This window comes from Mesoplodon mirus (assembly GCF_964341445.2).
Source record: "Mesoplodon mirus genome assembly, chromosome: 7".
Lineage (NCBI taxonomy): Eukaryota > Metazoa > Chordata > Mammalia > Artiodactyla > Ziphiidae > Mesoplodon > Mesoplodon mirus.
Genome location: NC_138983.1, coordinates 25,337,197 through 25,359,686, shown reverse-complemented (window position 1 = coordinate 25,359,686; position 22,490 = coordinate 25,337,197). Strand labels below are relative to the sequence as shown.

At 51.7% G+C, this 22,490-nt stretch overlaps 1 protein-coding gene across 2 annotated transcripts in view; it reads left to right on the top strand.

Annotated features, from left to right (window-relative positions):
* NAT10 (N-acetyltransferase 10) overlaps positions 1–19,028 on the top strand; it is a 39,690-nt gene extending 20,662 nt beyond the window's left edge. For both annotated transcript variants that reach the window (XM_082628446.1, XM_082628447.1), the window contains exons 13-29: positions 930–1,054; positions 1,504–1,654; positions 1,938–2,034; positions 3,125–3,241; positions 4,116–4,217; positions 4,314–4,388; positions 4,962–5,078; positions 6,159–6,292; positions 6,505–6,553; positions 10,101–10,197; positions 10,282–10,392; positions 11,306–11,478; positions 11,995–12,114; positions 12,477–12,575; positions 12,960–13,033; positions 14,059–14,142; positions 18,292–19,028. In XM_082628446.1, coding sequence (XP_082484572.1) covers positions 930–1,054; positions 1,504–1,654; positions 1,938–2,034; positions 3,125–3,241; positions 4,116–4,217; positions 4,314–4,388; positions 4,962–5,078; positions 6,159–6,292; positions 6,505–6,553; positions 10,101–10,197; positions 10,282–10,392; positions 11,306–11,478; positions 11,995–12,114; positions 12,477–12,575; positions 12,960–13,033; positions 14,059–14,142; positions 18,292–18,403 — 1,837 coding nt within the window. In that variant the 3' untranslated portion in view covers positions 18,404–19,028. The remainder of the gene's footprint in view (positions 1–929; positions 1,055–1,503; positions 1,655–1,937; positions 2,035–3,124; positions 3,242–4,115; positions 4,218–4,313; positions 4,389–4,961; positions 5,079–6,158; positions 6,293–6,504; positions 6,554–10,100; positions 10,198–10,281; positions 10,393–11,305; positions 11,479–11,994; positions 12,115–12,476; positions 12,576–12,959; positions 13,034–14,058; positions 14,143–18,291) is intronic.
* The last annotated feature ends 3,462 nt before the right edge of the window (positions 19,029–22,490 follow it).

Sequence of the window (22,490 nt, the reverse complement as noted above, 5' to 3'; positions counted from 1 at the left end):
ATACAGTATCCTCATTTATGATAATGAATGCTATGAAACAGTGTAAAACTGAAAATTAAAAAAACCCACTGAGCAGTCTGCACCCTGTGGTCACGTGTGCTTGTGACCAAAAGACAAGGAGGAAATAACAATTGAAAAGAGCTGGTTCAGTGATCAGATTATAGATGATTTCTTTTCCCCAAATTTTTTGTTACTTCTTTATGTCATCTTTTAAATGAAAGTAGTAATGAGAAAAGTTACTTGGGTGGTGGATTTGTTTAATCTTAATTTTTCCAAACTGGAAATACTCTCTGTTCATTTTTTCAAGCATGGAACTTCTAATAGCAGCTCTTATTAATTGGCCATTTACCTGCGTTCCAGTTCCATTATGCTAAATGCTTTATTCACATCTTCTTCTCAGTCTTTTTTTTTTTTTTTTGCGGTACGCGGGCCTTTCACTGTCGTGGCCTCTCCCGTTGTGGAGCACAGGCTCCGGACGCGCAGGCTCAATGGCCATGGCTCACGGGCCCAGCCGCTCCGCGGCATGTGGGATCTTCCCGGACCAGGGCACGAACCCAGGTCCCCTGCATTGGCAGGCGGACTGTCAACCACTGAGCCACCAGGGAAGCCCTCAGTCCTTATTTTTTAGTTCACAGTACAGTCCTGTGGGATGTGTGGAATAGTCCCCTTTTGAGGAGGAGGCTAAAAGGGGTTGAGTTCTTTGTCCAGAGGTACTAAATGGACATGCCAGGACTTGAGCCCAGGCCCAGATGGCTCCGAGGTGAGCCACCATGCAGCCCTGCCTCCTTTGGGCATGGAAGTTCAGGGGTGACAGGGTTGTCCTCAGCGAACAGAAGTCTGGTGTTTCATCAGGACGAGGAAAGTCGTTCTCTGTCCCCTCCTAGAGAGTTTGGGACCTCATGCCTGATTGCCTTTGCTTTTGCTCCTAGCTACGAGGGCACTGGCCGGTCTCTGTCCCTCAAGCTAATTCAGCAGCTCCGTCAACAGAGTGCCCAGAGCCAGGTCAGCACCACCGCTGAGAACAAGACCACGACGACCGCCAGACTGGCATCAGGTACCCCTGGAGCTCTGAATGCGCCTGCGTGCACAGCAAGTCACTTCACACCCTCCTGCGGGATCCTTCCCCTCATAACCTCATGGGCGGTAACACCGTCTGACCATCAGGCAGAGAGGTTGAGTCCCCAAGAGGTGAAGTTGCTTTTCCCTGAGGAACAGCAAACCAGTGACCAGATGGGAGGCTGACCTGGGCCTTCTGGTGGCTAGATTCCTGTTTGTCACCATCTCAGGGCATTGGTTGCATTGACTTAGAGAGATCCCCTTGGGATTGGTGTCGAGGCAAGTTGAACATCCACCAGAACAATTTAAAACCACTCGCTTTAAATTCTTGAGCCATATTTTGTGAGCGCCATGTGACAGATAAAGTAGAATATTTGCCTTGCTCTTCTGGACAAAAAGTATTTACTAGTTGTTCCTCACTGTGTGTGTGTGTTTTGTGGGGAACAGCGCGAACCCTGCATGAGGTTTCCCTGCACGAGTCGATCCGATACGCCCCTGGGGACGCAGTAGAGAAGTGGCTGAACGACCTGCTGTGCCTGGATTGCCTCAACATCACTCGGATCATCTCTGGCTGCCCCTTGCCTGAAGCCTGTGAGCTGTATCCTCCTGGGTTCCATTTGCCCTGTGAAAGGGAGAGGGGGCAATGGAAGAGTTGAACAAAGGGTTTTGGCCCTTTGCTTCATAGGCTGCTGCTCTAGGGAGAGGGGAGAGTTGAATGTTGTTCATTTCCCTTCTTTTCCTCCCTGATATGTTTCTGCTCGGAACCAGGGGCTCCTCCTCCCAGGTTGAGGGAAACCCACATATCCAGGTGACCCTTGGAAGTAGTGGGTCCTATTTTGGGTTCTCTTTGATTTGCTTTGGTTGCTTAACTCCAGATCCAGCTACTATGTTAATAGAGATACCCTCTTTTGCTACCATAAAGCCTCTGAGGTTTTCCTCCAACGGCTTATGGCCCTCTACGTGGCTTCTCATTACAAGGTAACTGCAGCTAGCCCTCGGGTGAACTTTAGCAGTGAATTCCAGCCCTGGGCAGTGCCTTCTGACTCGGCTTTTTGCATGTTTTGTTACCCAGTGGCTCAGGTGACCATTCCACTGGGACTTGAACGTCCTGATGTTGGCAAGGTCCAGGGATCCTGCTGGAGGGGTTGCATTTCCCATTGTTGTTCAGGCTTGTCGTGGGCTCCAGCTTTGCATACAAAGTGTGAGATTTCTGCATGTAGCTCCATGTGTGGTAGCTGGAGAGGGTGGAAAGTTTTGCCCATCTTAAAAGGGGTACTTAGATTTCTTGCCTGTTGGCTAAATGGATGGGCTGAGATGACATAGCAGTTGTAATCTGGGGGCTGCTGTTTGACCTGAGACCAGCCTTATACCCCTGGGCTGTTTTTAAGGAGCAGTGAATGAGAATTTGGAATATTTGTAAGTCTTAAAAAGGCACACTGGAAAGGACACTTTTTGAGTGTCTAGGTAGCTTTTTTTTTTTTTGCGGTACGCGGGCCTCTCACTGCTGTGGCCTCTCCTGCTGTGGAGCACAGGCTCCGGATGCGCAGGCCCAGTGGCCATGGCTCACGGGCCTAGCCGCTCCGCGGCATGTGAGATCTTCCCGGACCAGGGCACAAACCCGTGTCCCCTGCATCGGCAGGCGGACTCTCAACCACTGCGCCACCAGGGAAACCCTAGGTAGCTTTTTTATGAACACCCTTTAAACAGAAAGCCGAAGGTTGGTGTTAGAAGTGGTGAGAGGTTTTCTTGAAATAGCAGCCTCTCATCAGGAAGAAGTTCGCTTCCCAGCTGTGAAGTATGTAGCACTAACTAAGCAGGTCTCTGCGCCGGCTCTGCAGCCTAAGCGCTCGTGGTGAGGTGACAGCAAACACTGGAGGTTTAAGTCCCACTTAAGCCCTTATGGAGGGTCTCAGGCTGGCTGGCTATGATGCTGGAAAGGCGCTTTGACAGGTTTCAGCACATCACTCGGCTCTGGGGAAGGCAGTTCTCCAGTCATGACTGTGGAGTAGCCTGTCGAGTGAGGACAGGATGAGGAGTGCTTCTCACTGACCATGTTGGTGCCCCACAGAACTCTCCCAGCGATCTCCAGATGCTTTCTGATGCGCCTGCTCACCATCTCTTCTGCCTCCTGCCTCCCGTGCCCCCCACCCAGAATGCCCTTCCTGAAGTGCTTGCTGTCATCCAGGTACAGAAGCTGAGGTGTCCTTGTGGCATTGATTTTGGGACCCACTTAGGCATCAGGGATTAGTGGCTCGGTAACCGCAGCGCAGAAGGGGAAGCTGTTGATTCCTGGTCACAAGCCTAGTGACTGGACGTATCCAGGCAGGCGATTAGGGTGCATCAAAGGAAACTACCCCCCAGACAGAAACCCAAAGCCCCACTGTTCATGGATGGGTGAAAATCAGAACTGGCCACTCATATTTCGACTTGCAGCTCCTAAAACAGAACTTTGTTTTCCTCCTTTATTACTAAAGCAATACATGCTACTTGTAAAATTAGAAGACACAGATTGGGAAGATGTTTTTAATGCCTAGCCTGTATTTATGCATTTCTTTATCATTTTTCCTATTCATAAACATGCGATCATAGTATTTGGTAATCTTTTTTTTTTTCAATGTGTCAGATATTCATAATCTGCATAATTTTTAAGGCTGCATTGTATTTCATGACATGCACGTACGGTACTGTGTTTAACCATCCTCCTGTTAGACCCTGGAGTCACTGACACGGTTGTGATGAGAGCCGTGTGAGCATCCTGAGCCTTAACTGATGAGCTCACATGTACACCACGTGTGGAGACCCTCTTCTAGTGTGGTTTTGCTCTCTGGGCCAGGAGGATGTCAGTATTCTGCCTTCTTAGTGACGGTGTCAGGATGCCCACGGGACACAGTAATGAAACTTCTCTTGGAAACGGATGGGTTGGTTACAGGGTTAAGCGTGCTCTGGAGTGGAAACAGCCGGCCTAGTCAGAGCAAGGGCACAGTGCTGGTGAGGTTCTGGGGCTGGGCTCTGAACCTGGAGCCGGCCTTTCTGTCTGCACTGTCCTGCTTCCCCAACAGGTGTGCCTCGAGGGCGAGATTTCTCGCCAGTCCATCTTGAACAGCCTGTCTCGAGGCAAGAAGGCTTCGGGGGACCTGATTCCATGGACAGTGTCGGAACAGGTGACATGCTTTCCCTGGTGTGTCTGAGTGAGTGAAGCTGGCAGTGCTGGAGGCTGTCTTTTGCTGCTTAGTTACCGGCTTGTGTCTCCCCCACAGTTCCAAGACCCAGACTTTGGCGGCCTTTCGGGTGGAAGAGTGGTTCGCATTGCTGTTCACCCGGATTACCAAGCGGTAACGTGTCCTCGTGTGTGCTGTTATTTAAACCTGGTGTGCTGTAATTAGCTGCAGCCGTGTTGCTGGCCGCTCGTTAGGGCAGGTGTACGTGGTTGTTTAAATAGGAAGCTGGTCAAGGAGTAGCAGATCCAGGTCCCCCTCTGCTGTGGACGGTTTGCCCGGGGCTGGGGGTGGGCAGGCAGGATGATTGTATGTGCTCACTCTTTGTGAGGACAGGGGACTTGTGAACCAGATCTGCTTCCTGTAGTTACCTCCCGTCTTAGAAGTCCTCACCAAGGAGTTAGCTGTAGAGTCATCAGTTCCGAGCTCGCTGATCTGTGGGCCAGAAAGCATGCTCAGCCATCCTCACGTTCTTGAAGGGCTGGACAGTGCGAGAGTGAGGGTCATGCCACGCTAGGTCTTAAGGGTCTCTGCTTTGACCTTGTTGAGGGGTTTCATTGGTTCTCTTTGCGAAGTGCAGTTTGACCTGGAGTGAAGGCTTTCTAGAAGCAATACAGGGGCGTACGAGTGGTGTAGACACTGAGGACATCGCTCTTCCCTTTGCCTGTTTCCCTCCGTGTTTGCTTACAGATGGGCTATGGCAGCCGAGCCCTGCAGCTGCTGCAGATGTACTATGAGGGCAGGTTCCCTTGTCTCGAGGAAAAGGTCCTGGAGCCCTCACAAGAAATTCACACTGTCAGCAGTGAGGTAAGCGTCTTCTGGCCGAGCTCCTGGTTCCGGGGAGGGCCATCCTCTGGGTCTTCAGGAGTATCATCAAGAGCTGTCCTGTGGTCTGGGCTCTCTGAGCAGTAGCAGCAGAGTTCCTCTCTGGTTTTGGAGAAGCTTCTCTTTCTTCAGCTGACACTGAGACTGAGGCCCTCGGATCAGCATCATCTGCCTCACCTGGAGACTTGTTAAGAGTGTCAGCTCTTGACCCCTGCCCCAGACCTCCTGAATCCGAGGCTCTGGGTGGGGCCCGGTAATCTGTCTGAAGCTCCCAGGTGATGCCGATCCACATGCCAGCTTAAAGCCGCCGCTGTGCAGGCTCCTCCTCTTAGTACTGAACCCAGACTTAGGGACGCTCTGTCTTTCTGGGTAAGAATGCTTAACGCTAGGAGCTGGGACAGCTTTTCACACGGGTTCATTTGATTTTTCACAGTGTGCCTGTTCAGGAGCTGGGAAGGGGCTTATACTTAAGGTCGGGCTCAGAGGTTTGTCACTTCCCAAGACACACAGCCATCCGGAGACAGACCTGCATCTTCAGCCCTCATCTTCAGAACCTTACCTCTGTCTCCTTGTAAATGCGTTTGGCATTTCTAAACCATGTGGCTGTTTCCCGAATTCTGGGGGGTTTTTTTGTTTTTTTTTGCGGTACGCGGGCCTCTCACTGTTGTGGCCTCTGCCGTTGCGGAGCACAGGCTCCGGACGTGCAGGCTCAGCGGCCATGGCTCACGGGCCCAGCCGCTCCACAGCATGTGGGATCTTCACGGACCGGGGCACGAACCCACGTCCCCTGCATCGGCAGGTGGACTCTCAACCACTGCACCACCAGGGAAGCCCCGAATTCTGGGTTTTGAGCAGTGTGAGTCCGTGCTTGTCTAGGGGTTTGGTATCCTTAGGAATGATGACTGGACTTAGTGGTGATTTTACATTTTAAAAACCAAGACACCTGTCCCGGTTTTTGCTGTGTTCATCCAGAGCTTGGTGTGGCCAGGGGTGCTTGGGAATGTCACTAACCTTCCTCTCTCTCCGCTGGGTGGACGTGCTCTCCCCTCTGGCATCCTCCAGGCTGTCAGCTTGCTGGAAGAGGTCGTCACTCCCCGGAAGGACCTGCCTCCCTTACTTCTCAAACTGAACGAGAGGCCTGCCGAGCACCTGGACTACCTGGGGGTGTGCTACGGCTTGACCCCCAGGCTCCTCAGGTAAACGTTCGCCTGCCCTTCCTCCCGCAGCATCCCTTTGGCCTTGGTGTCCTGAGAATGAGAGTCCTGTGGGCTGCGTGTCTGCCTTTGCAGTAGTGTCAGCTGTTCTGACGCCCCCACACCGCTGTCCTCACCCCCCGCCCTTCCCAGCTCTGTGTGTGAGCCGCTCCCAGAAGGCACACGTGGTGACCTGCTCTCTGTATCCTTTGCAGGTTCTGGAAACGAGCTGGCTTTGTCCCTGTTTATCTGAGACAGACCCCGGTGAGTGAGGCGTCGGCAGAGGAGGGTGGTAACAGGTGTGTCCTTGCAGAGCCCTGTTGCCTCCCGCTTGCCCTGAGCGGTGTGCCTGTGCTGCCAGGAGGCTGCTCTGAATGCCCCCGGAGCAGCTGCCCTTACTGAGGGCCACACGGTCACTCTCCCCACTGCGTACTCTTGTGGCTTTGTGCTCCACGCTGAGATGGCGGAAGTGCACGTGGGCTTGTTCACCACGTTCTGGAATCCTGTCACTGGGGGCCTCCTCGAATTTGTATTTTTTAAAAACAGGAAGAAAAGTGGTTTTAGGGGAGGAGTGCATACTATAAGCTGGTATCTGAAGGAGGGATGCGCTTGTGTGGACAACAGAGCCATAGAGGATAAAATGGAAGAGGAGAGAGTGGCTGTCAGTTCATTAAAAAAATTTATTTAGTGCGTGCACTGAGTCAAGCAGTGAGCAAGACAAGCTGTGAAGCTTCTTTTTTTTTAAATTTATTTATTTTTGGCTGCGTTGGGTCTTTGTTGCGGTGCGCAGGCTTCTCATTGCGGTGGCTTCTCTTGTTGCGGAGCACGGGCTCTAGGCGTGTGGGTTTCAGTAGTTGTGGCTCGCAGGCTCTAGAGCGCAGGTTCAGTAGTTGTGGCCCACGGGCTTAGTTGCTCTGCGGCATGTGGGATCTTCCGTGACCGGGGCTTCAACCTGTGTCCCCTGCACTGGCAGGTGGATTCTTATCCACTGCATCACCAGGGAAGCCCGCTTATTTTCTAATGAGTAGAAATAGGCAGCGAAAAAGTGAGCAAACGAGAAGTATTCAGATAGTGACAGTGTAATGAGTGGTCAGGCTTCTGAGGGGTGACCTTTCAAACTGCAACCTGAGTGATCAGAATGGACCAGCCACGTGACAGTCCTGCCTGCAGAAAAGTGAGCGTATTCAAGTAGGGGGCACAGCAAATGTGAGGACCTGAGGCAGAAAGGAAGTTGGTGATTTGAAGGAAACAAAAGGCCAGTGTGGCTGGAGGGACCTTGAAAGGAAAGGGTGGTGGGTCTGGGCAGGGACTCTGCACACCCTCCCCGTTCAGATGGAGGGAGGGGTTAGAGGGAAGGTGCTGGGGCTGCTGTGTAGACGATGGACGGTGGCCCATGAGTAGAGGCAGGGAGATGAGCGGCTTGGCTGGGGAGGACATGGTGAGGGGAGAGAAGGGCCAGATGCCAGGGGTGTTTGGGAGGTGAACTGAGAAGAGTTGAAGGACGGGGGTGTGGAAGGTAAGTGAACAGAAGTATCAAGGGTAGTTCTTTGGTTTTTGGCTGGAGAGACTGGCCGAGAAACTGGGTGTTGGAGGTGCTGTTTCCTGAGATAAGACTCAATGGGGGGCTTCCTTGGTGGCGCAGCAGTTAAGAACCCACCTGCCAGTGCAGGGGACACGGGTTCGAGCCCTGGTCCGGGAAGATCCCACATGCCGCGGAGCAGCTAAGCCCGTGCGCCACAGCTGCTGAGCCTGTGCTCTAGAGCCCATGTGCCACAGCTACTGAGCCTGCACTCTAGCGCCCGCGAGCCACAACTACTGGAGCCCGTGCACCTAGAGCCTGTGCTCCGCAGCAAGAGACGCCACCGCAATGAGAAGCCTGCGCACCACAACAAAGAGTGGCCCCCGCTCACCGCAACTAGAGAAAGCCCGCACACAGCAACGAAGACCCAACGCAGCCAAAAAAAAAAAAGGACTGAATGGGGTAGGACCAGATTTGGAGGTGGAAATGGGAATTGTTTTTGGCATAGTAAGTGTGTGATGCCTATTAGACAGCCAAGTGTGGAAGTATGGAATAGGCAGTTGACCACAGGAGTGTGGAGGTCAAGGAAGAGGTCGGGGCTGGAGACAGATTTGAGAGTCATCAGCATACTCTTAAGAGAATATACTCTCGGGGTCAAGGATTTTTTTGGTGTGGGGTTTGCAGGGGGGGGGGGCCTGTTTTCTTCACAGCTGTAACCCCAGCACTTAATAGCATCTGCTATGTATAGTACATGTTCAGTAAATGCTTTTGTTCAGTGAATAAGTATTTAAAGCTGTAGAAAGTAGGGGCTGAGACTAAAGAGGGTGAGTCCTTAGACTCTGCAGCATTTAGAGGAATGAGTCAGGAAACACAGCAAGGGAGGCTGAGGAGTAGCCACGATCTATAGGAGAAGGGCAGGGGCTGTGGTGTCTGAATCCAAGAATAACGAGCGTTTCAGGAAGGGGAGTCATGGCTGTCAGAGAACAAGTAAGGTTATGACAGTTGACCATTGAATTTGTCGGCGCTGGTGATCTGAATAAAGGCGGCTTCAGTGGAGGGGCGGGATCAACCTGACCGGAGAGAATGGGAGGTGAGGAAATAGACTGAATACACGATTCCTACACGAGGCAGAGGGAGCAGAGGAATAAGGTAGCTGGGGGGAGATTGGAGTCAGGGCGGGTTTGTCAGCCGGGAGGTTCCACAACATGTTTGTTTGCTGCAGGGTATGACCCTGTAGAGATCATGCAGATGCAGGTGAGGGGGGCTGATTGCAGGACTACAGGCCTGGAAGAGGCAGGAGGGTAGGACCTGGAGTGCAGGGGGAGAGGTGGCCACCGCATCCCTCACAACAGGAGGGAAGCAAAGAGTGGGCACAGAAGGTATTGGTCAGCTGGTGGAGTTGGTGCTGGGAGGAGGAAGAAGTTCTCCTGATTGCTTCTGTTTTTCCAGAGAGGGGAGGCCAGCAGCTGAGGGAGTGTTGGAGGTTTGGTTTTGGAGAGCTCAAGGTCAATATCCAAGGGTGGCACCCATCTGAGAGTTCAAAGCTGGACTGATGAGGACCACTGGGTGTGTGGCTGCTTCCACGTGGGCAGGAGCAGCTGTAGAGGGGCTGGGTCCTTGTCAATGACCCTGGTCGAGGCTGGAATGTAAGTTTGGTGGTCGACTGCAAGGAACACACAACCAGTGAGTTCAGCGTAGACCACGGTATGTCCCTGTGGTCTTGTACTGTGCACTGCTTGTTTGTGACTTGGTGGTGGCGTTTTGTTACTTGAATGCCCTTCAGTTGAAATCCATTAGCTATTTTTATGGTGTTGGGCTTTGTGGTTGTTGTGTAGTAGAAATTTTAAAACCTGTGGTTACTGCTTTAGTACCTAAAGGAGCCTGCACTTGCAAACCTGTTGCCAGCAGGGGAACTCTTGCCGTGCTTTTTTTTGGCCATGCAGTTTTTGCTGCCAGCACCCAAAACACGTTGATTGGATCATGTGGAGTTTAAGCTATAATGCCTCTCGGTTCAGAATCTGACCTGATGTGAGCAAGGGGCTCACAGCAGAAGACATGCTCCGAAGGTCTGAGCAGCTTTGCGCCATTGCTGGGGCACCTGCTTAGAACTTGCAGGGCAAAGTGGTCTCTGGGAGCTGTCGTGTAGGCGGTGGGCCCTGCGAGAATGAAGGCGAGGCCACCTCTCCTGCTGGGGAGGAAGCAAGGGCCCGTGTAAGCGTGCTCGCCCTTCAGCAGTGGCAGGTCCTTCATAAAAGGGGGTCTTGGTGCCAGTTAGGGATTTGTGTTTCCCAGAACGACCTGACCGGAGAGCACTCGTGCATCATGCTGAAGACGTTGATGGACGAGGATGAGGCCGACCAGGGCGCCTGGCTCTCTGCCTTTTGGAAAGGTGAGTGGGAGTGGAGGTGGAGGGTGGCCAGGCGCAGGCACAGGGGCCTGCAGACCTCTGACACTGTGTGCTTGAACCCCGCAGATTTCCGAAGGCGATTCCTAGCCCTGCTGTCCTACCAGTTCAGCACCTTCTCTCCTTCCCTGGCCCTGAACATCCTTCAGAACAGGAACATCGGGAAACCCGTGCAGCCGGGTGAGCTGGTGGGGCGGCCGGAGGGCTGGTGGGGCTTGGTTGTGTGGAACAGGCGGTGGGCATGTGGCCCAGGAAGAGGGCTGGACTAGGAGTGGAGGGACTGGTTCCAGGCCTGCGTCTCCCCCACCCGCCTCTGCTCAGCAGGCCCTGCTCCGCCTCAGGGCCGCTGTCACACACTGTGCCTTCATGGGGGGTAGGACTTGGCTTTAGAGATGTAAGTAAGGCCTACAGCTGGTCAGTTATGGAACCTGATCTAAATCCTATGAGCTAGGGTAACTAGCTCAATTCTGAGGCTCAGTTTCCTCATTCATGAAATTGTAATAAGAGTATGCTGTCCACCTTCTGTGGCCAACACATAGAAGTGCTTTGGGCATGTAGATTCTGTTTGAATATTTAAAATACAAAAAAAGGTGTAAGGGATCATTAGTGTTAACAGCCGTGGGGTATTTTTTCCCTCTTGCTAGTTACATGTATGTATACCCTTTTTTTGGGCCAATTATATTTTGGTGTAAAAATCTGTCGAGCTGGGTGGAGCATGCCTGTTTTCTGTGAAGCTGCGTCCTGAGGAGAAGTGACGAAGTGAGGAAAGTGTTGCATTCCTCTAACCCCAGGGCACGGGAGCCTTTTTTGGTCTGATGTGTTGGCGTGGAACTCCGAGCAAGGGTCACACACCATCCGTCCCCCTCCCTGCGTGGACCAAGCTGCCTCCCCTTTGCAGGAGGAGGGTCAGGGCGGCCCAGGGTGGGCAGGCACTTTCAGGTGGCTCCTGCCCGGCTCCTGCTGAAGGCCCGGTGGAGGAGCAGCTGTTGGGTGCCACCTGGGGACTGTTGTTGTGAGTGCCTTCTGGGAATCTCGTCAGACCCTGCAAGGGCGTTGGGCTCACCTGACCCGTCTGGCTCTGTCGCATGTCCAGCCCTGTGCCGGGAGGAGCTGGAAGCACTCTTCCTCCCCTATGACCTGAAGAGGCTGGAGATGTATTCACGGAACATGGTTGACTATCACCTCATCATGGACATGATCCCGGCCATCTCCCGGATGTATTTCCTGAACCAGCTGGGGGACCTGGCCCTGTCTGCTGCCCAGTCGGTAGGTTACCTGCTGCTCGTGTGCTGGTTTCGTGGAGCAGTTTATATGCTGGGTGTTGGTCGGATGCTTTGACGTAACTTTGTGCATTTAATTCTTCGTGGTGCTGATGCGGGGGTTAGTGGTCTCCGCTTTTACACGTGGGGACTCCTGGGCTTTCCAGCCGAGCTGTGTGCCCAGCAGCAGTACAGTAAGTAAGTAGAAGTGCTGCAGTCCGGACCCACGTTCTTCCACCCCACCACGTTGCCTTGATTCTTACTCTGCTTCATCAGAGGTCCAGGAGCACCTTGTACTTGTAACGTAGCCGTAAAGCAGCTATTTGCCGGGATAAGAAGTTAGTTTGGAGATTTCAGGAGGAGGGAGTTTTCCTGGTGGTTTCAGTAACAGGATGAATGGGAAGATTCCACAATAGTGTCAGTCAGTGTTTTGGTCAAGAGAGTGTAACTCTGGTTCTTGGTGTCGTTTTAATGGGCAAAAGCCTGTCCTGGCAGCCACTCCAACAGATTCTCCGTCCCCCAGGCTCTTCTCTTGGGGATTGGCCTACAGCACAAGTCTGTGGACCAGCTGGAAAAGGAGATTGAGCTGCCCTCAGGCCAGTTGATGGGACTTTTCAACCGGATCATCCGCAAGGTTGTGAAGGTAACCTCAGCTCGGGGCAGGGCTTTGGCCTGTGTTGAAAATGTGTCAAGCCCACTCCTTGCCCCAGGATGCAGAAATGTTAACATTTGGCTGTGTTTGCTGCAGATCTTCTCACACACACACGCACACGCACACGCACACACACAGGTATGGGGAACTTCAGCTGGATCTGTGACGTTCCGCGTTCTCTCCCAGAGGCACCCCTGACGGGAGTGTGATATCTCTAGTCGGGGATTCCCTGTGGCCCCCGTGAGCGTGTGTTCTCCTAAACCGTGCAGGGCGCGTGTGGAACGACCTGCTACCGAGTGACTGGGCCTCTGCTGCTCCTTCACCTTCTGCTTCTTGGCCTTGGTCTTTTGTAGCTGTTTAATGAGGTGCAGGAGAAGGCCATCGAGGAGCAAATGGTGGCAGTGAAGGCCGTGGTTATGGAGCCCACGATGAAGACGCTGAGTGACGACCTGGTACGAACACCGAACATCCGCCCTCTCCCCTGTAGGAGAGTCCCCGATGCTAGTGTTCTGGGGGTGTGAGGGGCACGCTCCCCGAGTCTCCCTGCCCCTCGCGTGCCCACCCGGCCCTTGACGAGGCCCCCCGCTGAGCGCGTGTGCGAGCTGGCAGTACGGCGGCTGCTGTTGTGAACTACTTGTTTGATCGTTTAGGTTCTCAGAAGGCACGTTTTATGTTAATACACACTGAGTAAGAGCTGCCTCTAACGCTGTGGGAGGGAAACGTGCAGAAGGAGAGGCCTGCTGGTCGTCGTGGTCATGTTCTGCCCCCTGGCCTTTCCCTGCCATTTGTCCCCTGCCTGACTCTGACCTACTCTCTGTATGGGACTTCGACCACAGGACGAAGCAGCAAAGGAGTTCGAGGAGAAACACAAGAAAGAAGTGGGGAAGCTGAAGAACCTGGACCTCGCTCAGTAAGGCCCCTCGTGGGAAGCACGGAACCTCTGCTGGTTGCTTCTGATTCGCTTCCTGTGTGCCCTGGAAGCTGTGTTTCATGGGATTATTTTTAGAAGCACGAGCAGCTAAAAACCTACTAATTGACTAACTGCATAATTTTGAAGGATTTGTTTTCCCTAGATCAGCTCTGCCACTTTGTAAGTCATGACTTGCAGGTCGTGTTCCTGAGATCCCGTGGGTCCCATGTCATGCCCCGGGCCCCTTAGGGCGGGGGGATGCTGACCCATGAGCATCCACTTTCAGTGGCCACTTTTTAATATTTGGCTTTTGATGTGAATTTGTTTGAAGAAAAGATCCTACTGCCAACGAACCAACAAAACCCCTTGTTCTAGAACCCTCCATGCCCTGGAGATTGCAGTCCTCTTTGAGCTGCAGCTATAATGGTGGTACCCGCCTGGTAGATTGATGTGAATAACCGCTCCAGACTTGGTGGCCTCTGAGCCTCTTTGACCTGTAGTCCCGTTGCTGGGTCATTAGTGATGGTGGTTGTTGGATGTGAGATGGAGGTGGCCGGGAGGTCTGTGGGCAAAGTATTGGGCTCTGCCCACCGCTTTGCAGCATCAAAGCCTTGACTTGTCAGGACTGCCAGATCCCAGAGAGGTGGGGCGAGGTGGGGCAGACAGGGCCCAGTCCAAGGGCGTGTGGGCTGTGGAGGTGGCAGTGAGCAAGGAGATGCTGGGGGTGACAGGAGGCTCCTCTGGTGGGCAGTTGCTGAGAGTCAGGTAGGAGAAGCCGGGCAGCTGCCTTCTGTGCGGATCGACCCCTGCTGGCAGGCCTGACCGTGCTTGTTCCGGTGAAGTTCCTGTCCCCTGGAGCTCAGCTGCACGCCTGTCCCCTGCTGTCAGCCGTTCAAAGGCTGGTGCAGCTCGGCCTGGCTTTCGTGGTAGGACGTGTGTGATGAAAACGTTGTCACTCTCTTACTTTCTTTTAAGCGGGCTTCTCTTCTTTTGAGCAGGCTTTGATATTTCCTTTTATTTTTTAGATACATAATCCGTGGGGACGATGAAGAATGGAATGAAGTTTTGAACAAAGCCGGGCAGAATGCCTCAGTTGTCAGCCTGAAAAGGTGAGGGGCTAGCATACATCAGGCAGGGGAGGCATTCTGGCCTCTCTGCTTCGCTGGTAACTTTCTCTGGGAAATAGGAGGTTGGAGCAAAAGCTTTGAGGAAAGTCACTGTTCTTTCCTTTGAGGGATGCTATTTTTGTATCATAGCTCCCACTGATCAGGCAGGGCCATTGCTTAGGCCTGGATCTCTGCATCCCCCGTATTCTCAGACATGCCAGGGAGACAGGCTTGAGAACAACGGCCTTAGAGTTGCCGCTACCTGAGCACTTACTAGGGGCTTTAATGCAGCATCCCCTTCATGCTCAAAACTGAGGTGGGCTTTTTTCGTACATCACTGCTTTATTTATTTATTTTTATTGAAGTATGATTGATTTATAATGTGTTAATTACTGCTGTACAGCAAAGTGACTCAGTTATACATATGTGTACATTCTTTTTCATATTCTTTCCTATTACGGTTTATCACAGGACCTTGTTGTTTATCCATTCTGTATATACCGGTTTGCATCTGCTAATCGCAAACTCCCAATCCGTTCCTCTCCCACCCCCCTCCCCCTTGGCAACCCCCAGTCTATTCTCTATCTCTGAGGTTCTGTTTCTGTTGTTTTGGGTTTTTTTTCAGGCTTATTAAGCTTGATCTCTCTAAACTCACCCTTGCACTATACCCCCTCAAACCTGGTTATTATTTTGCTTTTTTAATAGGGTTTTATGTGTGTTATACACATATATAGTTCAATTTGTGTATGTCGTTTTTGAAACCTTCCTTGATAAAACACACAGCTTCTTCGTTATTTGTGCTTTTTTAAATTGCTGTGACCCTGTCTTTTCCCCAGATTTGCTCTATTGATCTCTATTTTTTCCCCTTAATATTTATTTATTTATTTATTTATTTATTTAGGCTGTGCTGGGTCTTAGTTGCGGCACGCGGGATCTTCCTTGCAGCATGCGGGATCTTTTAGTTGCGGCATGCGGACCTCTTAGTTGTGGCACGCAGGACTCTTAGTGCGGCACGCACGCTGGATCTAGTTCCCTGACCAGGGATCGAACCTGGGCCCCCTACACTGGGGGTGTGGAGCCTTACCCACGGGACCACCGGGGAAGTCCCTGTTTCTGTTTCATAGATAGGTTCAATTTGTGTCATTTTTAGATTCCACACATAAGTGGTCTCATACAGTATTTGTCTTTCTGACTTACTTCACTTAGTATGATAAACTCTAGTTGCATCCATGTTGCTGCAAATGGCATTATTTCGTTCTTTTTTACAGCTGAGTAGTATCCGATTGTATATCTGTACCATATCTTCTTTATCCATTATTCCTCTGTTGATGGACATGTAGGTTGTTTCCATGTCTTGGCTATTGTGGATAGTGCTGCTGTGAACATAGGGGTGCATGTATCTTTTTGAATTATAGTTTTGTCCGGATATATGCCCAGGAGTGGGATTGCTGGATCATATGGTAATTCTATTTTTAGTTTTCTGAGGAACCTCCATACTGTTTTTCACAGTGGGTGAACCAACTTTACATTCCCACTAGCAGTGTAGGAAGGTTCCCTTTTCTCCACACCCTCTCCAGCATTTGTTATTTGTAGACTTTTTAATGATGGCCATTCTGAGCGGCGTGAGATGGTACCTCACTGTAGTTTTGATTTGCATTTCTCTGATAATGAGCAATGATGAGCATCTTTTCATGTGCCTATTGGCCATCTGTATGTCTTTGGAGAAATGTCTCTTCAGGTCTTCTACCCATTTTTCGATTGGGTTGTTTTTTTTGTTTTTAAGTTGTACGAGCTGTTCGTATATTTTGGAAATTAAGCCCTTGTCTGTCGCATCATTTGCGGATATTTTCTCCCATTCTGTAGGTTGTCTTTTCATTTTGTTTATGGTTTCCTTTGCTGTGCAAAAGCTCGTAAGTTTGATTAGGTCCCATTTGTTATTTTTGTTTTTATTTCTTTCTATTGCCTTGGGAGCCTGACCTAAGAAAACATTGGTATGATTTATGTCAGAGAATGTTTTGCCTATGTTCTCTTCTAGGAGTTTTATGGGTATATCACTTCTTTAAAGATGAAGTAACTGAGGCTCTCAGGTGTTAAGTGACTTCCCAAGAAGCATATAGCTAGTAAGACGCAGAGCCAGAATCAGGACCAGGTTTGTCCACTGCAAAGCCCAGAGTTTTACCTGTTATACTCTCCTTCCTCTAAGCCAGTGGTTCTCAAAGTTTTGGATCTCAAGAGTTCCTTTATATCATAAAAATTATTGAGGACCCCAAAGGGCTTTTGTGCATGTGGGTTTTATCTATCACTATTTCCCATTTTTTAGAGGCACAGTTGTAGAGAACAAATGTATGGACACCAAGGGGGGAAAGCGGGGGTGGGGGGGAGGTGGTGGTGGTGGTAGGAGGAACTGGGAGATCGGGACTGACATGTATACACTAATATGTATGAAATACATAACGAATAAGAACCTGCTGTATAAAAAAAATTAAATTAAAAAAATTTCCCATTTTAGAAATGAAAAACAGAAATTAAAAAAAATGTTTATTCATTCAGAATTAACAGTCATGGACTCATTATGGGTTTTTTGTTTTTAAAAATACCTTTCTCATAAAAATTTTAGATGAGTGGCATTGTTTTGCATTTACATTTTTGCGAATCTTTTAACTATCTGGCATACTAGAAAGCAGCTGGATTCTCCTGTCTGCTTCTGCATTCAATCTGTTGTGCTTTCACACATCTTGTAGCCTCTGGAAAACAAAACAATTGGGAGAGAATGAAAGTGGAAGAGGCAAATAATGTATTAGGATTATTACGAAAACAGTTTTGACTTTGGGGCCCACCAGGAGGGGTCTTGGGGGACTCCAGGACTCCCTGGACTACTCTTCGAAAACCTTTGCCCTCAGCTGCTTTTCTGCAGAGCGGTGTGTTTGTAGATGACAGTGGTTCCGTGGGGTGGCACTTTCACTGGAGTTTCCCTTGGGAAGACAGTGAGGCCTCCCCTGCCCTGGGCCTCTGGAGATGAGGCTTCCACAGCTGGTTTGGGGGTTTGTGGGTTTGTGGGAGGGTGAGTTCTTGGCATTGCCATAAACAGGGTCCCCTGAAGAGTTTATTTGGAAAGAGGAAATCTTGTGACTCTAGGAACCGTAGTTCCCAGAAATCAGATATTCTCTTCTCCTGTCTCCATAAATCACTGTGCTACCTGGAAGATTCCAGCATCGGTGCTAGCCTCATTTTCCTGATGGTCTCTGATGTGGCATGAAAGCCCGCTGTCAGTGTGTCCTAATTTCTGGTTTGGACAATATGGCAGATGCGGCCCAGGGCCCGCGATAGCTGCGTATTGAGTGTGGTGGCTTTGAACAAGGCCGGCTCTGGGCCTGGTGTGGAGATGGCCTGGTTCTGTAAAAATACTGATAACTGTCATTCCGAATTCTTTGAGGCCTTCTGTTTTCTGATCAGTCACTTCACTGAGGTGATGTTAGGTCTCAGGACAGAATTGCTCACCCTCCCCTTATAGGGAGGTGTTTGTTTCCAGGGCAAAATGACACTGGAGAGAATCTTTAACCTATAAGGGGAAAGGAAGGTGGCCATTTGCCAAGCTATTCTCACGTTAATCTATCTGTGAGGAACCTACCAGCCAGCTGAAATGTGTACCCGAGTTACTATTCCTTTGGGTTTTCTTCTCATTTAGGAAAAATAAAATAACACATCAAAAAGTATGGTTTTCCTGGGAGTTTCATGCTGTGTATTATGGACTATCTTCATCACTGGGATAATATGTCTGGTTTCCAGGGTAATCCTTAGTGGTAAGTGGTGGGAAGGAATTTTCCTTGTAACGCCTTAGATTTTTCTTAAAGTCTTGGGAGGGGGGAACGTACAGATTTCAGGAGTTAAGGCGTAGATTTGTTCCTCCACAGACTGAGAGCTTGGTCAGGGCAGGAGCTGGGCTGGTGTGGTGTACCCCCAGACCCCAGCACAATGCCCTGTAGGCCTGCGGAGGACATTGCTGTGTGACTGCACGTTCTTACATCACGTTTCAGATGGCGGAAACCCTTTTTCAGACAGAGCAAAGCAAGCTTAAAGCAAAGCAGTCTGAAAGGTTACAGAGCCAGGCATGCTTCATTCTTTCTCTTTCTATTCCTGTTTTTTCTTCTCCAGTGACAAGAAAAGGAAGTTGGAAGCCAAACAAGAACCCAAACAGAACAAAAAGTTCAAGAAAAACAGAGATGTCAAGAACAAAAAAGATGCAAAACTGAAGTGGAAGAAATAGTGGAGAGTAACTTGGGTGTCGGTGGCTGACTCGTAAGGAGATACCCTGACTTTCTGAACTGTCTCTGGCTGGACTGAGTGGCAGCTGACTAGACTATTAAAAGCAGTCACTTCTGAATGGGTCAGCTTAGAACTCGATGGTTGGCAAACCTCTGGCACCGTCTCTCCTCCCCACCGTCCAGGCCTGTCTTTCCCATTCGTTCATATTTTGCTTTGGGCCCAGGTTTTTCGGTTCCTTCTCGCACGTGTAGAAGCCACGCTGGCTGTTGTTCCTTCTCGGGCGTCAAGTACACAGTCTTCTGGGGATGTTCAGGAGGCTGCTGGGGGAGCACCAGGGCCCCTTGTTATGAACTTGTCCAAACTCCCTGGGGCCTGGAGCCGCAGAGGCTCTAGTCCAGCCAGGACTGGTGTCCTGGGACCCACACTGCCGTGTGCCTTTCCTCTCCTGGCCCTGCCAGTGGCCCAGAAAAGCCTGAGTTATTAGGATAGGAAGGATATGACATCTGAGTCCCCAATACCTGTTATTCCATCCATTTGGGAAAAAATGTTGGCAAAGACCCTTTTGCTAGCAGGGGTTGAGGGGGTTAGAGAATCTATTTTTAATAAATTACATCCTAGAAAGATCAGCTGCCTGTGTGCTCATCAACTGAATGTAGGTGGAAGTTGCACTTTGCTCATTTCTTTTGGTGGATCCTGGCTGCCGGTACACTTGGGAGGGTGCTGGCATCAAGGCGGAGGGTGGGCAGCGTGGCCAGGGCTTACTGGCCCAGGAGCCCATGGGAGAAGTGGCCGTGCTGACCGGTGCTCACTGTGGTGGTTCCGAGGGACTTGGGATGGCACCTGGAAGCCAGCAGCTGGGCCTCTTCTGCCAAGCCCCCGTCAGGTCATTTGGTCTCCACAGAGATTATGTGGTGGCTTCGTGTGTGTTTTGGAATGTTTGATGGTGTCTGCTTTCCAGTCCCGAATCTGATACCATTGTTATTGAAACCTTGACCCTGCATCCCCAACCTGGGATCGAACCAGGGCCCCCTGCGGTGGAAGCGTAGAGTCCTAGGCACTGGACGGCCAGGGAATTTCCCCTCTGCTGGTTCTATAGGATTGTTCCTCATCCACTTCACCAGGTGCAAGGAGAGCTCAGAGTGGAAGTCAGTTCTGTCATGCTCTGGTTCTGATCCGCCTTTCTCCCCGCCTCCGCATGTGGGTTAATGGCGATCCTTTGGAGCTCGCTGACCGTGTCGGATTTCAGCTTCTGTATTTTTCCTTATTTTTAAAAAATTCATGTGGTGGCCTTGGTTACTGATCTTCCTTGGTTTTTCATAGACTTTAAAAGGACTGGTCCTCAGTGAGTCCAAATAGATCCTTTCGTCAGCCCTGATAGGTAATCTGGTTCCTAGAAGTCTAGTGTGTGGACAGGGAAGAAAAGGGAGCTTCTGGACCAAAGAGGATTAAACGTGCAACTCCCAGGACAGATGGCCACGGGGAGACAAGCAGATTCTGACTGTGTACCTGGGACCGCCGTGCCTTGTCCCCGTAGGCGTAGGGCCTTTTGTCTCCTGGAGCTGCAGACCCCCTGTTAAGTCTGAAGGAAAGTTTAATGAGATGAAAAAAATTTTTGATCCATTTTTCTCAGGTGAGTGCCTGAGCCTGCCTTTCAAAGAGGATTTTCTTAAGGAGAGTGGCTAAAAAGCAAAGTCACAGCCCCAAATGGTCTGAGCCGAATGGCATCTTAAAGCTCTCTAGCCACATCGTCCCACAGGTGCAGGACCCAGATCGGCCGAGCCCTTGCTCGGCCCCTCTAGCCCCAACGCCCGCCCTCTGATCTGCTCCAGGGAGCCTTCCTGGCCTTGACACTGGCTCTGCCTGGCCCTTGCTGTGACCTGGGGCACACCTCGTAACCCAGGTCCACATCTTTGTAAACCGCAGGTGGTAATGACAGCACCTCCCTCACGGGCCGGCCTGAGGAGCTGAGAACGGTGCCTGGCGTGCAGCAGGCACTCACCAAGCCTCTCTGGGTTCTGTGGCATGTGCCAGTGTAACCCGGGGAGCTGCTCCGTTACCCACGAGCGCTTAGATGGACTGAATGAGGCCTGGCTGGCTTTGTTCTAAACCACAGCCTGTGCTAGAAGAGGCCCACCAGGGCAGCTAGGAGCGTGCGCTTTGTAGTCAGAGCAGTCCAGCTCTGTGTTCTCTGACGAGCCTCTTGACTGACAGCCTTTCCCTTTGTGCATGAAAAGGAAGTGAGCATTTCGCCTACTATGTACAGCCTTGGCCTTTTTATTTGCAAAGCGTGTGTCCCTAAACAGGTCTCTGCACTTGGTGGTGTGATCTTGGGTTCTCCTCCAAACCTGAAAAGGCACGCCTCCCCCAGACCTCACCATCTGGCCTCCAGACAGAGTGACATCTGTAAAGCTCGCTGTCTCGGGAAATCTCACTTGCAAAATGCATTCAGATAGGCGGCCTATGAATGCTGTCACCAGCCTGGGGAAGGGGCTGCAGAAGCGGAACAAAGAAGAGTCCTCAATGGTCTCCACCCCCCCACCCCGCCCGCCGCCCGCCCGCCCGAGCTGGGAGGGGGCCAGTACTGGCCAGCTTCAGCGCTTCCAGTGCTCATCTGTCCCCCACGTCCCGGAGGACTCCGGGGTGACCAGGACACAAAGGGGGCTGCTGAGGCTGGGGGAGGGGAGGAAATCAGTGACCGTCACCTTGGACAAATGTAGACTCATTATCAGAGGCCATTACACTAGCCCCGGGTCCGAAAGCCTGGAGGGGGCGGGGTTGGCATCCCCAGGGCCTGAATAGGCAGTTCAGACTCCAGGTGGCTGCCCTCCACTCTGTAAACAACTGGTGAAAGTTGAAAGGTGGTGTGGATTCTGCAGAAGGGTGGGGCGGCAGGAAAGGGAGGTGCTGAAGCTTTTCTTGCGTTGCTTGCAGTGGTTCTCCTGAGGAGAAAGCTGTGATAATCTGGCATCTGGATGCTATCGGGCAACCAACCAGCAGGAGCAGAAAGGAAAGGGAAGTATGGGGAGGAGGAAAGCAGGGGCCAGACGCTGCTGAGGAGGGCAGGCTCGGGGTCGGCCTTGGTGGCCCGGGCTGGACTCGGGCTCCCTCTGCTCTGGATGGCTTTCCTGTGGAGATGCTGGCTGAGTTAGCCCAGCTTCTCACTGCCTGCAGGGCAGCTAGAGCGGAACCAAGTCCCCCTTGCTTTGCAGGGACTCCTGCTACAGAGAAGTTCACCGTCTTCTTCCTGGCCTGCCTTTGGCTGCCGACAGCCTGGAGCAGGCAGCGGATGAGAGGTGCCCCCATGCTCTGGAGCAGTGTCCCGACGAGGAGGCCCGGCCGCCGGGGCAAGTGAGGTGACCAGACACACCCCCATTTCTGTTCTAGTCCTCCTGGCCCCTTGGAGAATGTCCGATTTTTTTCTAATTATTTAAGTGCTTGCTTTAGAGCGTGTTTCTGCTACACGCAGGCTCAAAAGCGTCCCACCCCTCCCTTATCTCACCTTCCCTTCAACCGTCTGCCCCCCAAAAAGAGAAAATATGGCTGAGCTCCCGTCTGGAGCCAGGTGCTGACTAGATCTTGCGTCTTAGGCTGCGTGCTTGACTGAGGCACGTCCTGCGGGGCTGGGGGACTTGTGGGGAGGGTGGACATGGACCTCCGCGGGGGATCCCCTGCAGGTGGCGAGTGCTGGGGACGGACCACACCCCAAGCTCCCTCAGGGGCCTTCGGACCAGGAGGATGGTGCTGAGGGGCGCGCCTCCTCCCCAAGGCCCCCAGAGGGCGCCATGGTCCGTGCTGAGCCCTCTCCCCACGGAGGCCAGGGCCCCAGGCTGCCCTGCCTGGGCTCCACCAAGCAAAGCCCACAGCAGGCCTTTCCTGGGACTGACCACGTGCGGTCTTCACGTTGTCCCCCAGCTCCGGAGTCCTGGCCTGTCGGTCACCAAACCACAGCCACTCCAGTCAGTGTTCCCAGCGGCCTTAGGAATTTCTCTGCCTGCTTCAGGCAGGAAACATTTTTCAAAGCCTTTATTTCTGCCTGGACTTCGCACCTAAGACAAACTACAGCTGACCCCAGAAAACCCTTGGGCCTG